Consider the following 20,271-nt stretch of genomic DNA (forward strand, 5'->3'; position numbering starts at 1 on the left):
TGGGAGGAAATGAAGCTGTTAAGGGAGCCAGGGTTGGCCCCCAAAGGGCTTGGTAAGCCATTCCGAGAAGCTTGAAAATCCATCTGGGGGCAGTCTTATGACATTCTCCTGAGGGGAAATCACTGAAGGAATTTGAGAAGAGCAGGGACAGAACCAGAGCAGGGGGGAAATTGCAGGCATGAGACTAGGGGCTGGGAAACCACTTGGGAGCCTGGTGAGGCTCCCCAGGAAGAGATGGCAGGACCTGGACTACGACTGTGGCATGGGAATGGAGAAGTAGGTTTGCGAAGCTTGAGAAGGTGGACTGGACCAGACCCGGGGAGAGACTGGAGGCTGAGAGAAGGAACTTTCCTGATCTGGCCCTGGAGCAGGCAGGGGTGGGGGCAGGTGCTTGGTGTTCATCACTTGGCCCCTGGGCCCTGGAAGAGCACTCTTGTCCAGGCTGTCCCTGCCCCTGCCAGTCCACCCTTATCCCGGCAGCAGGAGACGGCAGTGCCGTGACTGTGTGGTCGTTCACTTTCCCTTCATGTTCCGCCTTCCCTGAAGAAGCCCCTACCTCCGCGCTGGGCTGGACATTCCCCCTTCCTAACAGGAGAGGGCCCCACACTTCATGTTAGCTGGAGCTCCCCGGGCTAACAGCCTGTTCTCTGGCTGGGAGGGTCAGCGTCTACGAGCAGAAAAATCCTTCCATTCTCCAAGCTTCTGCTGGCTGGCAGACGTGCAAGCTCCTGGTCTCGACCCCTCAGACCGCCTGTGCACCCAGCCTATTCTTTGACCAGGGTTGGGGAGTGGGAGGGAGGGCAAGGAGGAGTCAGTGTTTATTATTCCTCTCAGGGAGGAGACCTTGGAGCTGCTCCCAGTCTCGTGGTCTGGGCTGCCTTTGAGGATACCCTAAATGCCTGCTTTGTGTCCCCACTCCTGAGGGGGGGCTGCCGCCAAGCTGGAAGCACCCTCCCCCTCTGGCAGGGAACTAGCACATTCCTCCCCCTCTGCTGCAGCTACTGGGCCTGGCACAGGGCCTGGGGGCTGGGCAGGCCCTCCCAGGAGTGGGTGTGGACCCCTACAAGGCTGCTCTCTGCTCAGGCTCTCTGCCCAGGACTGAAGCAGGGGTGAGAGAGGCTCCCTAGCACGTGGAAGAAGAAACCGCATCACTTCTCCGCCGGTCCTCTTCCCACCCAGGCTCAGAAGCAGCAGCAGCCAGTTGGGGTCATGCAGACACGGTCCACAGGGGCCGCGTTCGCCAGGGGCGGTGGAGAAGAGTAACTCACCCCTCGGGAATAGAGGAGTGAGCCTGGCAGGCCTGGCAGACCCAGGACCCGCCTTGAGGCAAGCACGCACCCAGGAAGGGCCTCTTTGTCTCTTGCTGGCCACGAGCACACGCCTGGGTAGCACCAGTCAGTTGTAGAACTTCCGGCTGGAGGGTTACTGCCCCGTGGTGTGACCTGGGGCCAGAAGATGCTCTGAGCCTTGGTTTCCTTATTGGTGACCTGAAGAGGCTGACCCCTGCCAGACCTCCATCCCGGGGCTGTTGCTAGGCTCACTTGAAAGAAAAGGAAAAGGGCCCCGTGAACTATAGGAACCACCCACATAGAAAGGACAGCCATTGCTCGTTTGTCTGTCGTTCTGTCCCCTAGCTTTCCTTTTTTTTTTTTTTTAAAAGATTTTATTTATTTGACAGAGATAGAGACAGCCAGCGAGAGAGGGAACACAAGCAGGGGGAGTGAGAGAGGAAGAAGCAGGCTCATAGTGGAGGAGCCTGATATGGGGCTCGATCCCACAACGCTGGGATCACGCCCTGAGCCGAAGGCAGACGCTTAACCGCTGTGCCACCCAGGCGCCCCTGTCCCCTAGCTTTCCTGCAGGTCTCAGGGGACCTAAGCAGAGCGAGGGGGCTGTGGGGACAGAGGAGAATCAGACAAGGCCCCTACCGCCTCTAGCGAGCAGGCCCCAGCAGTGGCAGGGATGCTATTTGCGGTTGCCACCACTGGTACAGGGGTCATGGACCAGCTCGCACATGGGCATCTTTCTCCAGACCTTGCATATCTCAGCACCACTCTGCAGAGGCCTGAGCAGAGTCAGGCTGAGCTGGGACTCAGAAGGGCCCCTGCGTTCACTCCTGAGGTCACCTCTGGGAGTCCGGTGCTCTCGGGTGCCCAGACACCCTCCTGGAAGAAAGAGGGCAGGGGGCGCCTGGGTGGCACAGCGGTTAAGCGTCTGCCTTCGGCTCAGGGCGTGATCCCGGCGTTACGGGATCGAGTCCCACATCAGGCTCTGCTATGAGCCTGCTTCTTCCTCTCCCACTCCCCCTACTTGTGTTCCCTCTCTCGCTGGCTGTCTCTATCTCTGTCGAATAAATAAATTTAAAAAAAAAATCTTAAAAAAAAAAAAGAAAGAAAGAAAGAAAGAAAGAGGGCAAAGCTGAGGTGGGCGAAGGGTGCCCTAGTCACTGGATGAGGTTATCGTGAGGGGCAGCTGGCTCCCAGCATCCACCACACTGTCTTTGGAAACTCCCAGATGCCAGCCTCCTATCCTCAGGCTTGGCCTCATACAGACAAACCCTGGAGGGAGAATTTGGGCTTGTTGTTGGATTTGCCCCTGATGAGCTCAGCCCAAGCCTCCTTTTGCCTGGAATTCCCAGATATTTCTTCTATAACCCAGCTAAGAAGGACTTTGGCAGGGGTAGGCGTTTACCTAAGAAGGACTGGGGCCAATCTCCTATTCGGGCACAGAGCAGGTTGGCTGGAGCTAGACCAGGCCAGGAGCAAGAAGGTAGGGAAAAGGGAGTCCAGACACTTGCCCGAAACAGCCCTGAAGCATTTGCACCTGCCTTCCCCGGGTGGCTGCTGGGGAGGCGGCGGTGGCCATGTCAAGCTGCATATAAGGCAGAGACTGGGGTGCCCCCGAGGGCCAGGCTCCGTGTCTCCCCAGAGTGGAGAAAGACACTGTCAGCAGGTGAAAGCAGATGGAGGAACACTGGCGGGCAAGGGAAAGTAGTCTAGGAAGGGGCGGCCCATGGGGCAAAGCAGGATGCAATTATATCGGCCCACTGCACTGAAGGGGTCCTTTCCAGCCCATTAGCCGGCTGATAGCAGGGAAATGGGAACTCCTCATGGTCTGTTGGGCAGGGGTGGTGGAAGAGATCCTGGACACTCTGCGCGGTCCTGCCTGGCTCACATGGAGATGAGGGGGAAGCCGCCCAGTGGGCCCCATCAAAGAGAGACAGAGGAGCCAGCGGTCCCTCAGCCCAGCCTTCCTCTGGGGGCAGCCCTCAAAAGGGGCCAAAGTCAGGCCCCGAGCCCCCCGACAGAATGCTTTCTCTCTCTGTCCCGTCACATCCTGGCCTGTCTCCGAGCCTGCCGAGGCCAGAGACACACTTGTAGGGATTTAAATCTTTCCTGATCATTTATTTGTCAGCTTCACTAATTAAGCAGTGTTAATTTCATTTACTGAAAATGGAAATTCATCCACCTCATTTCTCCCCGTTCGTCCTCCATACACAAAATCCATCACTCCTCAGCTGCAGGCCATGTAAAATTTACAGGACTAATTATGTTGTCAGGTCTCTTTGTAAATACGGTCCATAAAGGCCACTGTGCTTGCCGGGTTGTAGTGCGAGGGCATTCCCGTTGTTAGTTTAATTACTGGTTAGTTATTTAGGTTCTCAAATGTTTGCCTCATTTTCCCTAAATCAAATTAAATGTCCCGCTTGATGTATTCTGTCTCCAAGGCCTTGCTCTTATTTCCTACACTGTTTAAATATGACTTCTCATTGGAGGACTGTGCTCCGAAGAGCCGGGCTGCCTGAGAGTGAACCCTCTCAGCCTGGCACCACAGCCTCTGGGCCAGGCCGGAGGTTTGGAACCCTCTAGCACTGGTGCCCTTTCTCGGTGAGCCCTGGGCTAGTCCCGTGCCTTTGGAGACTGTGAAAATCCTAACCCAAAGGGCATTTCTGTTCCTGGAGTCCAAGGTGGCAGGACTGGGTGTGGGAAGCTGAGGGAGGGTTTCATTATTGTCATTAGAAGAGCTGGGGATCATTGCATCCATCCCCCCTGACTTCTAGAGACACTGTTTCCAAACCATCCCAGGAAAAAGTACCATCTCTGGTGCTTCTCCCTCTGATTCCTCAAAGTAGAGTTTGGGTCAGACTTCCCGGAATGCCTACTACATTTGTTTCCCATTCCTGCTATAACAAATTGCTACCAACATAATGGCTTAAAACAACACCTATCTATTATTTTACAGTTCTGGGGTTCAGACGTCTAAAATGGGTTTTGCTGAGCAAAAGTCCATTGTCAGCAGGGCTTCATTCCTTTTGGAAGCTCTAGGGGAACATCCACGTCCTTGCCTTTTCCAGCTTCTAGAAGCTGCCCGCATTCCATGGCTTGTGGCCCCCTTCCAGCCAGCAACTGCATTATTCTGACATCTGTTTCTATTCTCAATCTCCTTCTCTGACTCTCCGGCCTCCCTCTTTCCCTTATGAGAACCCCTGTGATTACATTGAGTCCACTCAGATAATCCAGGATAATCTCAAGGTCTTTAATTTAATTACCTCCACAAAATCCCTTTTGCCTGCTAAGTAACATAGTTATGAGTTCAAGGGATTAGGACATGGACATCGAAGGGGGTGTTATTCTGCCTACCACAGCTCCTCTCCAAATGCCTCTTGCATGACTTAATAAGGGAGTCGTTAAGCCGCTGCTGCCTTGGAGGCAGCCCTGGGCTGGACTCATTCAGAAAGCCACAGTAGGAGAGGGGAAGGCCTGCTGTCGGAGGCTGGCTCAGGAACCTGCCTTGGCAGCTTGGCAATCCACTTCCCTCTGACCACTGACCTGGCTTTAGCCTGGTAGCCCGACATGCCCTCTGTCTGCCTTGCCTTCACTGAATCCTGAGCAAGAGCCTGGGCTTCTCCTGACAGCCAGAATTCTCCAGAGTGGCCCCTGTGATCTAGAGTTCTTACTTGCAGGGCAGGGGTAGAGCTCTGGGACTGAGGCCCCCACTGGTGGTTGCCAGTTCAAGAGACATCCATCCATGCTTCTCACTGGGCCCTACTCTGCCAGGGCCCTCCCACAGGGAGCCGAGGGAGTGACAGCCTTTGTCTATGGTGGAACTAAGCCCCTGCTCCCTTGAGACCATGGCCTTCTGAGAGCTGCCAGATCAGCTTCTATTAGGGGATTGACTCTCTTTCCCAAAATCTTGTGGATCACTGAAGGTCAGAGTCAGGGAGGATTTAGAGATTTTCCAGCAAAGCAGGAGTACCAAGAGTCAACCCTCCCAGTGGAGAGAGTAAACCTGCTAAGCCATGCTCACTCCATTCTTTGATGGAGCCTTTGTGGCAGGCTGAGGAAAAGACCTGCTCATGTCCACCTGTAATAATGACATATAGGTAGAGAAGAGTGGAGGGGGGCCCATACACAGAGGAGAGGCTGAATGATCTGGAAGGCTTCCGGGAGAAGGGCAAGAACATAAAAGCGGAGCTAAGACCAGGCCAGCAGCCCTCTCCCTCGGTCTCAGAGTCACAGACCAGGTTGTTCCTCTGTTTCTCTCTCCCTCCCCCTCCCTCTTTTCTTCTCTCTTTCCCTCCTGCCCTTCCTCTTTCTCTTCCTCTGTTCCTCTGCTCCTTCTACCTAGCCACAGTTACTTACTGAAATCCTGTAGCCTGGAGGAACCTGGAATTCCTCACTGGCCTCAGACTTCAGAGTTTCTGCCTCATACAATGGAATGTGGGGTTAGGGGCTCCCATCTGTGTCACTGGACCCTCCAGTCCCTACTTTGAGGAACCAGAGAATTTGTGGTATTCAGGACAAAGTACCCCGGGGCTCAGGGCCCAGGGCCCTGTAAGCCTTGAGCCTGATACGATTCTAGTCTCCACTGGGAACTGAGGTACTATAGACGACCCCCTGATGCTAATGTTGTATTGGGAACCCTGGTGGGTGGCATCGTACTGGGAATGTTGGAGAGCCAAGCAATGATGTCCTAGGCTGCTGGTAACCTGGTTGTTGACATCATACTGGGCACGTTGGAGAGCTGGGCAATGATCACTAGACAAGTCACTAGGACTGCTGGTTACCTGAGTGATGATACCACATGGGGATCCCTGGTGGCCTGAGTAGTGATGTCATTTTAGGACTTCTGGAAGACAAGATGATGATCTCATGCTGGTACTGTTGGAGGTTTGGGCTGTGATGTCACACTGGGTATGCTCAGAGAATGAAATAGTAAGGTCACGGGGGCCACTGGAATCAGGGATGAGAACATCATAGAATAAGATGGAGTGGAGAGGAAGCACCAGTTAAATGAGAGTTTTCTGTGTTTTCCCGCTGTGGTTTGGCAGACAGCACCTTGAATTGGAATTCAGGAAACACTAGTCTAGCCATGATTAGAAACTGCGATCTTGGGGCACCTGACTGGCTCAGTTGCTGGAACATGATACGAGGCTCTTGATCTCAGGGTTGTGAGTTCAAGCACCACGTTGGGTGTAGATCTTACTTTAAAAAAAGAGAAGAAAAGAAAAAAAGAAAAGAAAAGAAAAGAAAAGAAAAAAGAAAAGAAAAGAAAGAAAAGAGTTCGTGATCTTTATGTCAGGAGGGCTCATTTGGTTGCAAGTAACAGAGACCGCCAGGGGCCGGCTAAGAAACAGAGGCTTCTTGTCAGGGTGCATGTGGCCTGGGAACGAAGGAAGTATCTAAGGTCTTAGTGTGACTGATCGCGCTCTGTGTCCCCATCTCTCGAAATCCATGCTTCTCTCTGCCAGAAGTTTCCCCTTATCATGTGTGACTGCCCTGTCCCTTACACATTCTCTAGTCCACATCCTGGGGAGATTGGACTGGCTTCTCCAGTCACCACCACCCCATGAGGTCTGGGTCAGTGCAGTGTAACGTCACCTATAAACAAGATATTGCATGAGGCAAACACCATGTGATGGGTCTGAGGCAGCCGGGCACACTGTTTTCCCCTTCTGGCCTCAGTTTACCCATCTATAAAAATTGGGAGCCAAAGCCCAGCCTCTAGTCTCAGTGGTTCTGTGAGCAGGTCAGAGATGCCCTCACTATGCAGTTATTAAGCCAGACTAGGGTTTCTTACCCCCCTTTTCTGGTTTCACTGGTCATGAAGACCCTGTACACATGCAGGGACGGGGTGGTCACCTGTGTCTCTTGAGGGGCCGGGTCCTGTGCTGCAGAAGGAACGAGTGTGAGGGTCATACCCGCCTTGGCCCCTTGGTGAAATGAGGAAAGCATCTGAGTCCTCAGGCCGAGTGTCAGTCAGCACCTGTTCACGCTTTCACTCGTTTGCTCACGCACTGTCCCGTGTGCCTACGCGCCCATCCTCTGTCAGCCTCGCCCAGCGTCAGGGACAGACTGCGCGGTAAGGGCATCAGTACTTCACCCGTGTCCTGGCAGTAACTGCTCACTACCCATCGAGGGGTTGGCCTCATTCAGCTGCAGGGTCTGGCTCTCTCATCACACTAGGTGCTGCTGAGGGCAAGCCCACATCTCCAGTGGAGTGTCTCTGTCCCTGTCAGGGTCCTGCCCAAGGGGAGGCCCAGCTCCCCACACCACAGTTCTTACTGGCTTTGAGGTAGTGTCAGGCATAGGGTGACCCACCTGGCTCTGGGGGATCTGGAAACCCCCAGCTCCTCCTCTTTGTGAGAGGCTCGCTTTCTCCAGAGCAGAAACACTTTCCTTCCTCGACCACTGTGTGCCCTTCCCATGGCTCAGGTTGGATCCCAGCACCTTCCACTGGACGGGCAACTCCCTCCTGGTACACGAAGCCTCCTTTGCAGTGATGGGGGTGGGGAGGGAGGTATGCCCAATGGGAATCCCGGAGCTGGTAAGGATTAGCAAGGGAAGGTGGGCTTCCCCATAGAGACCTGCTCTGGTGGGCATACCGGCTTGCCTCAGTTTCCAACTCTACCCACCTAAGGCCAGCCTGGCTCCTTGCTGCACCCTGCTCCCTAGTCCTGGCTCCCAGTAAGCACCAAGTGGTGTTGGCAGAGTGCCTGGGGTGGGAATATCTGGTAACTGGTTGTAGCCGAGCTCATCACCAGAGCCCAGGGAAACCAACCCAGGGACTTACTCCCTTGAGTAAGGGGCAGCATTAGAAAGAAGACAGAGGAGCACCTGGGTGGCACAGTTGGTTGAGCTTCTGACTCTTGGTTTCCACTCGGGTCATGATCTTAGGGTCATGAGATCAAGCACCGTGTTGGGCTTGTGCTTGGGATTCTCTCTCCTCCTCCCTCTGCCCCTCCCACTTATGCTCTCTCTGTCTCTGTCTCTCTAAAAATAAGTAAATAAATCTTGGGAAAAAAAAGAAGAGAGAGAGAGAAGAAAAGAAAAGAAAAAGAAATAAGATAGAAAGAATGACTCAGCAAAACTAGTCAGGGTGGAGTGGCCTCCCTATTTTTCCCACCCATGGGCTCAAGACCTCAGGACTGGCCACTTTGTCAGGAGGCCCTAGGCCTGCAGTGCCAGGGGGCAAAAGAGGTAGCCCTGGAAGGGGAGGGAGCAGAGCCATCACCTCACGTAGAAGTTTCCCTTAGCAGAGGGTCCCCAAGATGGGGGCTGCTCTAGACTTCCTCCTCTTCTGAGCTTGGGAAGGGTCCTGGACTAGTGGTAGCAGGAGAGCTGGACTCGAGGGCTTGGACTGTGTTCTGTTCAGTGACACCTTGTCAGGTTGGGTGCCTCGTGAGCAGAGAATGAGAGAGAGGGAGGCTCTCCCCTGATATGGGGTGGGCAGGGAGGAGGGCCTCTGCGGAGTGGTCCGCTGTTGGTCACCAAAAGCTGTCACCCATAGTGGCCCGTGGCTGGCTGGCTGGGACTTCCCAGTTCTGGGAACCTGCCTCAGCTAGGGCACAGGCCGCAGCCAGGGACTGTGGGCGAGCGGGTACGGGAAGCTGCCCATGGGTGGCTACTTTGGAACTCCTATGGAGAATTCCATGTTAGTCCAAACTGAACTCCTGTCCTGGGCTGGGCTGGGGAACACACGGGCATCATTCGGGCATCTAAGGACAACCACCTGCCCCTGGGCTGGGCCGCTGAGCCCTCTCTGAGGTTGCTGCTTCTTCCCGAGCCCACACGCATTCTTCACCTAGCAACTCTTCGCGCCTGCACCCCTCTTTCCTGTGCCCCAGGGAGAATATAGAGAATGATTGTCTGTCCCTCAGATAAGCCTGGTCACCTTACCCTCCCAGGAACCCTAAGAAGGGAGAAGCCAAGGCTCATGATTCCATTTCTGAGACAGAGAAGATGAAGCCCAGAGAGGAATCCCACCCTCTCTGACAAGCAGTGGCAGGGCTTGTCCGAACCCGCCCCCACAGCCTGGCGCCCTCCCTGCGGCAGATGACTTCCTGAAGCAGGGCCGGGGCCTGCTGCTGCTCTACAGCATGAAGAACCCCAGCTTCCCTGAGTTCAGCTTCAGCAGCGAGAGCGGCATCATGTGTCTCGACATGCACGCGGACCACCCCTACCTGGTGGTCGTGGGCCACTACGACGGGAACGTGGCCATTTACAACCTCAAGAAGCCCCACTCCCAGCCCTCCTTCCGCAGCTCAGCCAAGTCTGGCAAGCACACGGACCCTGTGTGGCAGGTCAGCCTGGAACCCAGACGGGAGAAGTGGGGGTGGAACCCCTAGAGGAGGGACCTTGGGGAGGACGGGCCACAGGCAAGGGGATGGGGAGGACAGGCACCAGCTTAGAGGCCAAGGAGTTGGGTGTGCGAAGGGGCAGAGAAGGGCAGGAGGTGAGAGTCGGGAGGGGAGGGGTCTGTGGCGCGGAGCTGCTAGCAGGAGGGCCCCTCTCTCTGCGAAGGCTCTCCTAGGTGCAGCGCTCAGGGACTCCTAGCCCTTGGCTGGAAGACTCGAAAGCCTGACGGGCCTCTGCTGTGTCATCAAGGACTCCAGTTCCCTGTGTTTGGGCTTCCTCGACTCCCTGCCAGGACTCTCCCCTGCCATCTGGGCTAGATTTGGGGCAACTCCCAGACACAAGTGGGTGCTGCTAGTGTGTCTGCCCTCTGGGCGGGGCCGTGCTGGGACTCTGTCTTCTCATCTTCCTTAGTCCCCTGCCCTAATAAGAGTCTCCAGGCAGGCTCTGCACCCCTGCCTTCCTGGCCCTGAGCTCCCTGTGTCATGCAGACACCTGCCCTAGGCACTGGATTTCAGCTCTCAGACAGCTCAGCTCCTTGAGCAGAGGGGGGCCTGTCCAGGCACAGGGGACATGGTGCCCTCTCTTCTTTATCATTTGCCCAGAGCCAGGGCACAGAGAGGGAGGCACCCCTTCCCATGAGACACCCCCTCCCCACCCCTGCCGGCTCTTTACCAAAGCAGGGACCACAGCTCACAGTCTCAGGAGTTCTCTCCTCTGAAAATCCCACCTTCCCATTCATCGTCTCCAGGCACGCGGAGGTCTCGAGACATGGGGAGGATGTCTGCAGAGACTTTAAAGAACCAAGAGAGGAGAAAAAGACCTGCTTTGGTCAGACTAAACCAGCAGCAGGCCTGCCCTTGCTCTCCCAGCTCAAATAGCCCAGAGCCAAGCACAGAGCATCTCTGATTGGCCTGACCACCCTCCTCAAGCCCAGAAGAGGGCAAGGGGCCAAGGCCAACCATCCGGCTACGCCTCTGCTGTGTTCTCGGAAGCAGATAGCAGGTTGGGGAAAGAACTGGGGCATGCAGAAGACATGCTATCACTTTCATTGGGCGGGTACCAGAGAGACTGGCACCGACCTAGGCAGGGACGGCCTTCTGCTCTCCCACCATCCTGCTGGGGAAACAGGGCTAGTGCCTTTGCAAAACCAAAGACTCAAGAGTTCTTGGCTGGACTCGAGGCTTGTGACAGGGGAGGGGCTGCCTGGCGCTCGCTCACTCGCTCCCTGGTTTCCTGACTTCCTGTTCCCTCTTTGCCTCTAGTTCCCTCCCCCTTTCCTCATCCCATCTGTCCATTCAGTGAGTCCTCTTTGTGCTCCCCTGGGAGCTGAGGGTGCTTAAGGGCTTGGTCCCTGGGGTTCCCAGTGGGGGGATAAGCACAGCCATGGGCTGAGCAGGACAGGGCAATATGTTAACTCGGAAAGAGGGTTCCTGGGGGCACTGAGGAAGGACCTCGAGATTGTCCAGGGTAAGGAGCAGGGGCAGGGGGCCAGGTCTTCCCAGAGGAAGCAACACGTGAGCTGAATGGTAAGGGATGAGTAGCTAATGACAACTAAATGTAATGTGAGATCCTAGAGCAGAACAAAAGAGGCTATTTGGAGGAAGCTAAGAAAATCGAGTGAAGTCTAGATTTTAGTTGAAAAAGAAAAAAAGTATGAGTTAGATGAGGAAGGGTACAAAGGGGCATCAGGCAGAGTGGAGTGGCAGCGGGGAGCAGCATTTGGGGCGCAGTGGGAGAGGCAGGGAGGGTGGCGCGGACCGAGGACAACACCAGCACCTGCGTGAGCGCGCTTCTCTAGCAAGGAGGGAGCTTGCGCCTTGTACTCAGGGGCTTCAGATGAAGTGCTAGTACAGAAACCCGATATCTCAGAGGTGGGAATGGGGCTCTGGTGACTCAGCGTCCTGCTTGCTTGAGGGTCCCCTGTTCGCACTCCCCCTGTCCTCCAAGGTACTTTCATAAGGCTCCTAAGAGCTCCCTCCAGCACGGTTTGAAAATGGCTGCAGAACCATCAGAGAGTTTGGGGCAGAGAACAGAGTCATGCTTTGTCTTGGAGATGTCCTCTCACTGCAGCATGAGCAACTCTGAAGCCCGAGCTACAGCAGGGACAGTGGAGATAGAAATGAGAAGGTAGGGTGAGCACTGCCAAGGTAGTAAAAGCAACAGAAGGCAACTAGACAGCTACGAGATGCTGCCCTGGGACTGCGCCCAGGGGAGCCATGGAATGACTGAGGAGGAGCCGGTTTGGCCAGAAGTGAATACAAGAAGCCAGAGGAACATCTACAATGAAAAGAAGCCAGAGGAGGCCTCCTACAGGCTGTGGGCTGTGTAAGCCTGGAGCTTGGAGGGAAACTGGGCTGGTAAATGGCACGACAGCGACATCAGAGTCTAGGTCCTTCTTAAAAGGACTGTGTCTTGGGAGAGACCAGAGAGGTTATGTTGGATCCCAAATGCCAGGCTGTGGCAGAAGAACTTTATTCTGTTGGCAGCAGGGAGCCATGGAAGGTTTTGGAGCCAGGGAGAGAACTGTCTGTTCAAAGGGGACTAGGTTTCTAGCCCATGGCACAAGCTACTGCCCAAGGGAGCCCATCTGGGTAGCCCAGCCCTGTTCAAGCCCCACTGTGCAGCCTCGAGCAGCAACACTGTGTGTGTGTGTGTGTGTGTGTGTGTGTGTGTGTGTGTGTGTGTTCCGTGCTATACTGGGGAAGGGAGCAGGGATGGATAGATGAGCAGAGATGGGGGGGGGGCAGGCAGGTCTGCCCTAATCAGATAAGGCAGAAGAGAAGGAATCCGTGAAGCAGGCTCCTTACCACCTACTTCCCGGGCACTCATTCATTCTCTGAACCCCACTTACCACCTGCCCACCCACCCCTCCTTACTCCTACCCTCCCACCTCCACCCCAGGAGCACGTGTGTGACTTGTACACACACATACCTGCTCACTTGCAAATACACGCAGCAACCCCCACCGGGCATCAGGCCACTAAGTGGGGTGTGAACTACAATTTCCATGCGCCGCTGGAGGGTGCTCATTAAACACTTCCCTTTGTAGCTCCCTAGCGCCTCTTACAGCCTGGCCTTTGACACCCCCTGTCCCCTCCCCCCTTTAAAGAGACCATCTTTACAGAGAAGGAGAAGTGGTCCCAGTGTAAGGGCCAGCTCTGACTTATACCGCAGAGGCTCTGTGGTGTTCTAGGCCCCCCAGTGAAAAAAAGAGCCAGTTGCCTAGACAGGCCCAGGCAGGACTGGGCCCGCCCTTCTGTAACTCTGATCAGCCAGGCCTGGGGGTTGGCTGGGGACAGGCGATCCCCTCTCCCCCAACCACACCCCTCAACAGCCATGGTGACAGCTGTGGTCACAGGCAGCGGCAGTGAATTCTGTCCTCCCTCACTGGGCCCCTACTTGTGACAGGGGAAGGGACAGGGTCCCTGCATGGGAGGTCTGGAGGGAGCTGGAGAATGGAAAGCTCTGGGCACCCAGCCCCACCCCAGCTCTCTGGGACAGGACTTGGCCAGGCCTCCACATCTGGCAACAGAAACTTGAGCCTCAAGCGTGTCATCTTCATAAGACAACAGCTCTGTCTCCAAAACACTTTCCCATATGTTTGCCTCCAGCCCCGAGAAGATGGGTGGGGCACGATTATTAACCCCGAGTTGCAGATAGAGGAAGGCAGCTCAAATCTGAGATTGGGAGCAAGATTCTGGGAGCAGGAGCTAGTGGTGACGTGAAGGAGGTCCTAGAGAAAGGTCAACCTGGAAGAAGAGGGCACCCCGCCCCAAGCAAGCAGGAAAAAGCCCCCCGCTGATGAGGGTCATAATGAGGATACTCGCTAACATTTATTGCACCTTTAAAGATTTTATTTTTTTATTTATTTATTTGACGGAGAGAGAGAGACAGCCAGTGAGAGAGGGAACACAAGCAGGGGGAGTGGGAGAGGAAGAAGCAGGCTCCCAGCAGAGAAGCCTGATGCGGGGCTCGATCCCAAAATGCCGGGATCACGCCCTGAGCCAAAGGCAGACGCTTAACGACTGAGCCACCCAGGCGCCCCTATTGCACCTTTAATAGTTGCAATGTCTCATTTAACCCTTACAACAAACCCGTGCTATTATGGTTCCCGTTTTAGAAGTGAGGAAACTAGTTGATGGGCCCTGTTCTTTCCAGGCCTGTCTACATAAGGAGGATGAGCCCAGAGACTCCACCTGCCCCCTACAACTGGCTCCTGGAACCCAACCCAGGGAGGAATTTGGCACCTCCCACTGCCAAGCCAGTGGTGTAGGCCAGTGTTGGCACGGTTACTCCAGGATGGTCGGGGAGAGAGGGATGAGAGACACAAAGATGGGTGGAAGGAAAGAGGAAGGGCCAACTGTGGGACTGGGAAATGGGCTCCCAGAACTTGCTTCTGAAGCTCACATGGGTTCTTGAGGGAGCCCTGCTCAGCTCCCAGCCCTAACTCAACACCCTGGTAGCGTCCCACAGCTCACAGGCTGGGATGTTTCAGGTCAGGTGGCAGAAGGATGACATGGACAACAACCTCAACTTCTTCTCTGTGTCATCTGACGGCAGGATTGTGTCTTGGACGCTCTTGAAGGTGCCTGGTTCCCGGAAAGGGTCATATGGGGTGGAGATGGGGGATGGGGGGAGCTGAAGGGCACAGGCAGCCTTCAGCCCTGCTGCTGCAGCCCCACCCATGTATCCTCCCCCCTCCCTTCTGGCCACAGAGCGAGCTGGTCCACACAGATGTCATCAAGCTGAAGGCGGAGGGCACCGCCACGGATGGTCCCGCTGGGCTGCAGCTACACACAGCGGGTAGGAACCCCAGCCCGCTCACCTCCACACCTGACCACTTCACTCGGGCCCCCTGAGCGTCAGAGACCGTGGCCATCTCCTTTTAGCAAGCACTCCCTCCTCCACTTGTGCTGGACAGAAGCCTGGACAGGAGGTAATGGGAAAGCCTGGCCCTGCCGTCCCTGTTCCGGAGCTTGGCTGTTTGCAGACCCTCCCTGTTCATGCAGATCCCATCCCTGTTTGCAGACCCTTGTTCCTGTTTATGCAGATCAGGCGCTGTTATGCAGATCCAGTCCTGTTTATGCAGATCAGGCCCCTGTTTACCCAGATCCTGTCCCTGTTTACTCAATTCCTACCCTGTTTATGCAGAGTATATCCCTGTTTGCATAGACCATGTTCCTGTTTGCAGACCCTATCCCTGTTTACCCTGACCCTGACCCTGTTTAAATCAATCCCTGCCTTGTTTACCCAGGCCCCATTCCTGTCTGCAGAAGCCCTCTCCGTTTGCAGAGTCCCAACTGCCTGGGACAGGCAGCAGGCCTGACGGCCGGTTTCTGTTTGTCTGCCTGGCCCGAGCTCCTGCAGGAGCCAGGGCTCAGGCTGTCACAGGGGCCTGCTGGGCAGAGTTGGTGCTGGGAGCCTCCCTCCCAGCACAGGCCTAAAGCTGCTCTACCTCTTCTCCCAAGGCTGCGGCACGGCCTTTGACTTCCACAAAGAGATCGACTATCTGTTCCTAGTGGGCACAGAGGAGGGAAAAATCTACAAGGTGAGGCAGCGCTGCCCGGTGCCAGCTTCTTATGGGCCGTCTAGACCCGAGAACCATGGGAATTTATCCTTCTCAACAGACCCCGTTCTGACAGATCTCAGGGTTAATCAGTTCTAGAAAGCTTCTTGGGAGAAGTTACTGTATTCTTGACTTGCTTGCGTGGCAGGAAGAAGGAATGACTGCAGAAAAGGGGATGAAAATCTAGAGGTTGACTTTAGCCCAGCCTGGTGGTATCTTTCCCTCTGGGCCCTCCCTCCCTTCCTAGGAGTAGAAGAAGCAGATGTGGGAGTGGGGGTTGGGGAGTGTTGGAACATCTAAGAAGACTTCCTGGAGGAAATCTGAACTTGAGCTGAGCTCTGAAGGCCGGGTAACAAGAAAATTTCTCTCTGAATCTTGGGTGTGTTCCAGCCGGTGGGAGGGAACTTCGTGGCCAGTTTCTGCAAGGTCTCAGTGTCAGTAGGTGAACATCCTTCTGAACCTCCCTCCGTCCAGAAATAGCTCTGCTGCAAGCTTTTCTTAGGCTCAGAGACTCAGAATGTTAATTACCAGCAGCCTCCCAGGAGCCCCTGAGGCCCAGCAGGAACTGGTCTGAATGCAAAAGAGGTCCCCAACCCCCTCTACACCCATCCCAAAGGCAGCGCGGGAGAGGCAGGAGGGAGGAGACTAATCAGTCACACTGTCTCCTGGAGGGAGAGGAGGGGCATGCTGGTCTGGGCAAGAAATCCGATGGGAAATCATGAGATTGGGACTTGCTCCTGGCTCTGCGCCTACTCTTACCTGGGCAAGGTGGGATGCTTATCACTATTGCAAGGATTTTGTCGGTGGGCTGTGAGTGGACCCAGGGCTCTGTCTGTCTGCCCATAGGCTTTGGCCTGGACACAGGCTAGGCCACACCTCACCCAGGGCCCGTAGACCTGCTCTGCCTTGACTCAGGGAGAGAAGCCCTTCTCTACTTGGCCTGGAATCCTCTGCGCAGACTATAGCACTGTCTCTCACCCTCCAGGAAAACTCCCCAACCCAGTCTCTGGTTGTGTTGAGGGCACAGAGAAGAGCAGCCAGCAGCTGGGGCTTGGCCCCAGCTCAGCTGTGACAATGATGTGGGGACAGAAGAGGTGTCTTAGGTTCTGACTCTCCAGGGCCCCCAGGGAAGTAATGGCTGCTGATGTCTCTCTCATTCCTGATCCCTGATCCCCCCACTGCCCTCACCCTCGCCCCAGTGCTCTAAATCCTACTCCAGCAAATTCCTTGACACCTATGATGCCCACAACATGGCAGTGGACGCTGTGTCCTGGAACCCGTACCACACCAAGGTCTTCATGTCCTGCAGCTCCGACTGGACTGTGAAGATCTGGGACCATACCATCAAGTGAGAGAGATGTGCCCTCCCTCGGACCCTGCCCTGGGCTGGGGCCTGTGGGGCTCTAGCACTGCGAGCCCTCTGTGTGGTGAACTTTCCACCCCTCCACCACTGCAGGACCCCGATGTTCATCTATGATCTGAATTCAGCTGTGGGAGATGTGGCCTGGGCACCATACTCTTCTACGGTGTTTGCGGCAGTCACCACCAACGGGAAGGTGAGTGCCCCCTTGGGACCCTCTACGAGAGATAGGATGAAGCATCTTAGGGTCTTCCTCCTAGAGAGCCCATGTAGTGCCTTAATCAGGTAGGGGAAGGGGAGACATAAGGACTCTGTATTCTCAAGGGCTAGGCCATCCAGGGCCCTGTCAAAAGAGGAATCATTCATCCCATGAGGCCTCAAGGAGAGAATGGGGCTGTTCATCTCGAAGGACAGAACACTCTGGGGGATGATACCGTGAGGAGCAGTTATCTTCTCTGACAGCCCTGGGGAGGGAGCTACAGGATGGCAGGGGCCAGCTTGATGTAAGGAAAAACTTCTGAGCCAGAGTTTATCTGTGATTGAAATAATGTCTAAAAGGTAGCAAGGTCCCCATGCCTGGGAAATGTGCAAGTGGAGTCTGAGGAAGGAAGATGGGAGGGGTCTGTGCAACACTGAGAATTGGTAAAAACTCAGAAACCAATATTTTTTAAAGAAATTCTTGGGTGTAAATCCATTTTTCCTTATGGCCTTTGATATAACCTGAGAGGCACCCACTCAAGGAAAGATGGCAGTTGAAGGCATCACCCTAAAGTCAATCAGTCACCTATTTGCCAAACAGATGTTTACTAAGGGCCAACTATGGTGTCCAGCACCAGGACAGGGCCTGGCGATTCGGGTCCCTGCAGTTATAGAGCTCACATTCTTGTGAAGGGAAAGGGACACAGAGCAAACACAAAATTAGCATTAAGTGCTAGGCAGAGATGAACAGAGGAATAAGTGTGTACACAGTGTTCATAGCAGCATTATTCATAATAGCCCAAAAGTGGAACAACCCAAATGTCCATCAACTGATGAATGGATAAACAAAATATGGTATAGCCAAAAGGATTATGATCCAGCAGTAACAAGGAATGAAGTACTGGATACATGCTGCATCACAGATGAACTTGAAAACATGCTAGCGTGAGAAGTCGGTTACAAAAGACCACACACTGTATGATTCCATTTGTATGTGTCTGAAATAGGCAAAACTACAGAGACAGAGAGTAGATTTGTGGTTGCTTCGGGCTGGGGGTGTGGGAGAACATGGGAAGTGACTGTTAATGGTACAAGGGTTCTTTTGGGGTGATGAAAATGTTCTAAAATTGGTTGTGGTGATGGTTGCATAACTATGAATATACCAAAAACCAAGAATTGTATACTTTAAGTGGGTAAATGTTTTTATATGTGAATTATATCTCAATAAAGCTATTATCTTTTTTAAAAGAGAGAGAAAAGGAGTGATGTAACAGAAAGGGACGGGTGGTCAAGGAAAGCTTCTTCAAGAGGTGGCATCCAAGCTGAGAGCTGAATGACAAGAGCTAGCCAGGTGAAGACGAGGAAAGGCATTCCAGACAGAGGGGAAAGCTAGTGCAAATGCCCTGAGGTGAGAATGAGCTTGAAGGGGTTTCAGAGACAAGCAGGCAAGTGTGCCTGGGTCTAGGAAGCAAAGGGGAGAGCGCAGGAAGTGAGAGTGGAGCAATCTGGAGTGAGGAATCTGGATTTTATGTAGACTGCCAAGGGAAACTACTGGAAGATTTTAGATCATTTAAGCTGAGGCTAATGGCTGCATGGAGGATGGATGGTAGAGGGGCAAGCGTGGAAGAGGAGAGACGGGTCAGGACAGTGCCACGGTTGTCCAGGCAAGAGTTACTAATGGTTTGGACTCAAGGAATGGTAAAAATAAGATTAAACATTTGTCTAAGCACCTTGCATATATTAACTGCTATAACCCCTGGCTCTGCCACTTACTGGCAAGTTACCCTTAAGAGGCCTATATCCTCATTTATAAAACAGGGATAATAACAGAACCTACCTTATAGAAGGTCTGTGAGGATTATTAGGTGAAACAACTATGTAACATGCTTGCCCAGAGTCTAGGCCATAGTAAGTGTTCAATAAATGGTAGCTGCTAGTATTGTTAATTCTGCATAGACTTACATGTTCTCCTGAGCTTTTTATGCTCGTTCCCTCAACCACAGGAAAAACATGATCGGAGACACAAATCCCCTCTCCCACTGCCTCCAGCTCCAGCATGCTGGGCTTCTGTTGCGTTTCCCCAGAAAGCCCATGTGCTGATTCTTCTGAGGTGGAGGACAGGGGCCCCCTTATGCTTGAGTGTGCTGACACCCACCTCTCCACAGACCCATGTGTTTGACTTGTCCATCAACAAGTATGAGGCCATCTGCAACCAGCCCGTGGTGGCCAGAAAGAAGAACAAGATCACCCACGTGCAGTTCAATCCTATCCACCCCATCATCATTGTGGGTGATGACCGTGGGCACGTCATTTGCCTCAAGCTCTCACCCAACTTGCGCAAGATGCCGAAGGTACAGGCTTGGGTAGCTTGGGCTGCTGTAAGGAGTAAAGTCTCCAAGATGGTGGGGGTTGAGAGAAAGGGGAGGGGTCAGGGGGTGGCCCCCAGCTTTCTAGCTAGGGAAACCCAGGGTCAGGGTGGGGTCATTGCCTGAATACGGAGCACAGGAGAAGTGGGTTTGTGGAGGGACAACGCGGCCAGTTTTGCCATGCTGAAACTCAGTTACCTGTGGGGCTTCTGGGTGGAGACATCCGGTAAGCAGGCGACAGTATGGGTCCAAAGGCTGGAGGAGCACGTAGACATCATTGGCTTATTTGGTGTAGACCAGGTTATCCGGGAAGGGGGCTTGGGGCTTAGTCACTGCTTCACTGGCTGGACTTGCACAGGCCTCTGCTCCCGTGGTCCCTGAGCTGGGAGCTGTGGGTCCACACAGGGAAGAATGTGAAAAGGAAAAGAGGGTAACTACATCAGCAGCTGGCAGTCCTCCTTGTGAGCTCTGGCTCCTTTCTGGGATTTGTACTGATCTGGAGACCCTACCCAGAGCCCAAGGCCCTGAAAACAGGCTATGGAGCCCAGAGCCAGCACCTCAAAATCCGAAGAGCCCGGATTCGGACCTGAGCATCCAGGCCTTCAAATCCAGAGCCCAGTCCTGCCCATTTAGGTGCTAAGAGAAGATACAGAATTTGCTTTCTGCCAGGTTCTGGGCCAGGATCAGGGCTGGGCCAGGGCTGGGCCAAGTTGCCCTGATGAATATACTTGGTTGCAATATAAGGCATTTATTTGCCGTTTGAGGCAAGGGCAGGGCCCTATCGCTTTCAACTACTGATACCTGCCCCCCTACACCCTTACCAAAGCAGGGGTCACCGCAATGTCCCTCTGGTACCTGCCTGGTCTATTCCCTACCGTGACCAGAGACAAGGGCTGGGAATTTGGCCGGGCCTGTAATTGTAGCCAGCTGGGGGAGGGGGTGGACTTGGCTATAAATACTCAGAAGGCTGCGGGGTGAGGGGGTGGGGTCGGGCATGGTCTGAAGCTCTTTGCTGAGCCCAGCTAGTTGGTCTTAAGGAGGGGGAAGGAGACAGTACAATTTGTGGAACAGATGAAATCTGCTCAAAATTTAGGAAGGAGACCCAGGCTTGAGCTGGCAGAACTGGACAGCCCAGTGGGAGGG

The 20,271-nt window shown here is 54.2% G+C and overlaps 1 protein-coding gene across 1 annotated transcript in view; it reads left to right on the forward strand.

Annotated features, from left to right (window-relative positions):
- DNAI1 (dynein axonemal intermediate chain 1) overlaps nucleotides 1-20,271 on the forward strand; it is a 35,667-nt gene that overhangs the window by 13,273 nt on the left and 2,123 nt on the right. Inside the window, exons 12-18 of the mRNA XM_008695214.2 lie at nucleotides 9,336-9,583; nucleotides 14,134-14,223; nucleotides 14,354-14,441; nucleotides 15,107-15,186; nucleotides 16,404-16,552; nucleotides 16,661-16,760; nucleotides 18,928-19,113. Coding sequence (XP_008693436.2) covers nucleotides 9,336-9,583; nucleotides 14,134-14,223; nucleotides 14,354-14,441; nucleotides 15,107-15,186; nucleotides 16,404-16,552; nucleotides 16,661-16,760; nucleotides 18,928-19,113 — 941 coding nt within the window. The remainder of the gene's footprint in view (nucleotides 1-9,335; nucleotides 9,584-14,133; nucleotides 14,224-14,353; nucleotides 14,442-15,106; nucleotides 15,187-16,403; nucleotides 16,553-16,660; nucleotides 16,761-18,927; nucleotides 19,114-20,271) is intronic.

Source organism: Ursus maritimus, unplaced genomic scaffold, assembly GCF_017311325.1.
Source record: "Ursus maritimus isolate PB19 unplaced genomic scaffold, ASM1731132v1 scaffold_17, whole genome shotgun sequence".
Taxonomy (NCBI): domain Eukaryota; kingdom Metazoa; phylum Chordata; class Mammalia; order Carnivora; family Ursidae; genus Ursus; species Ursus maritimus.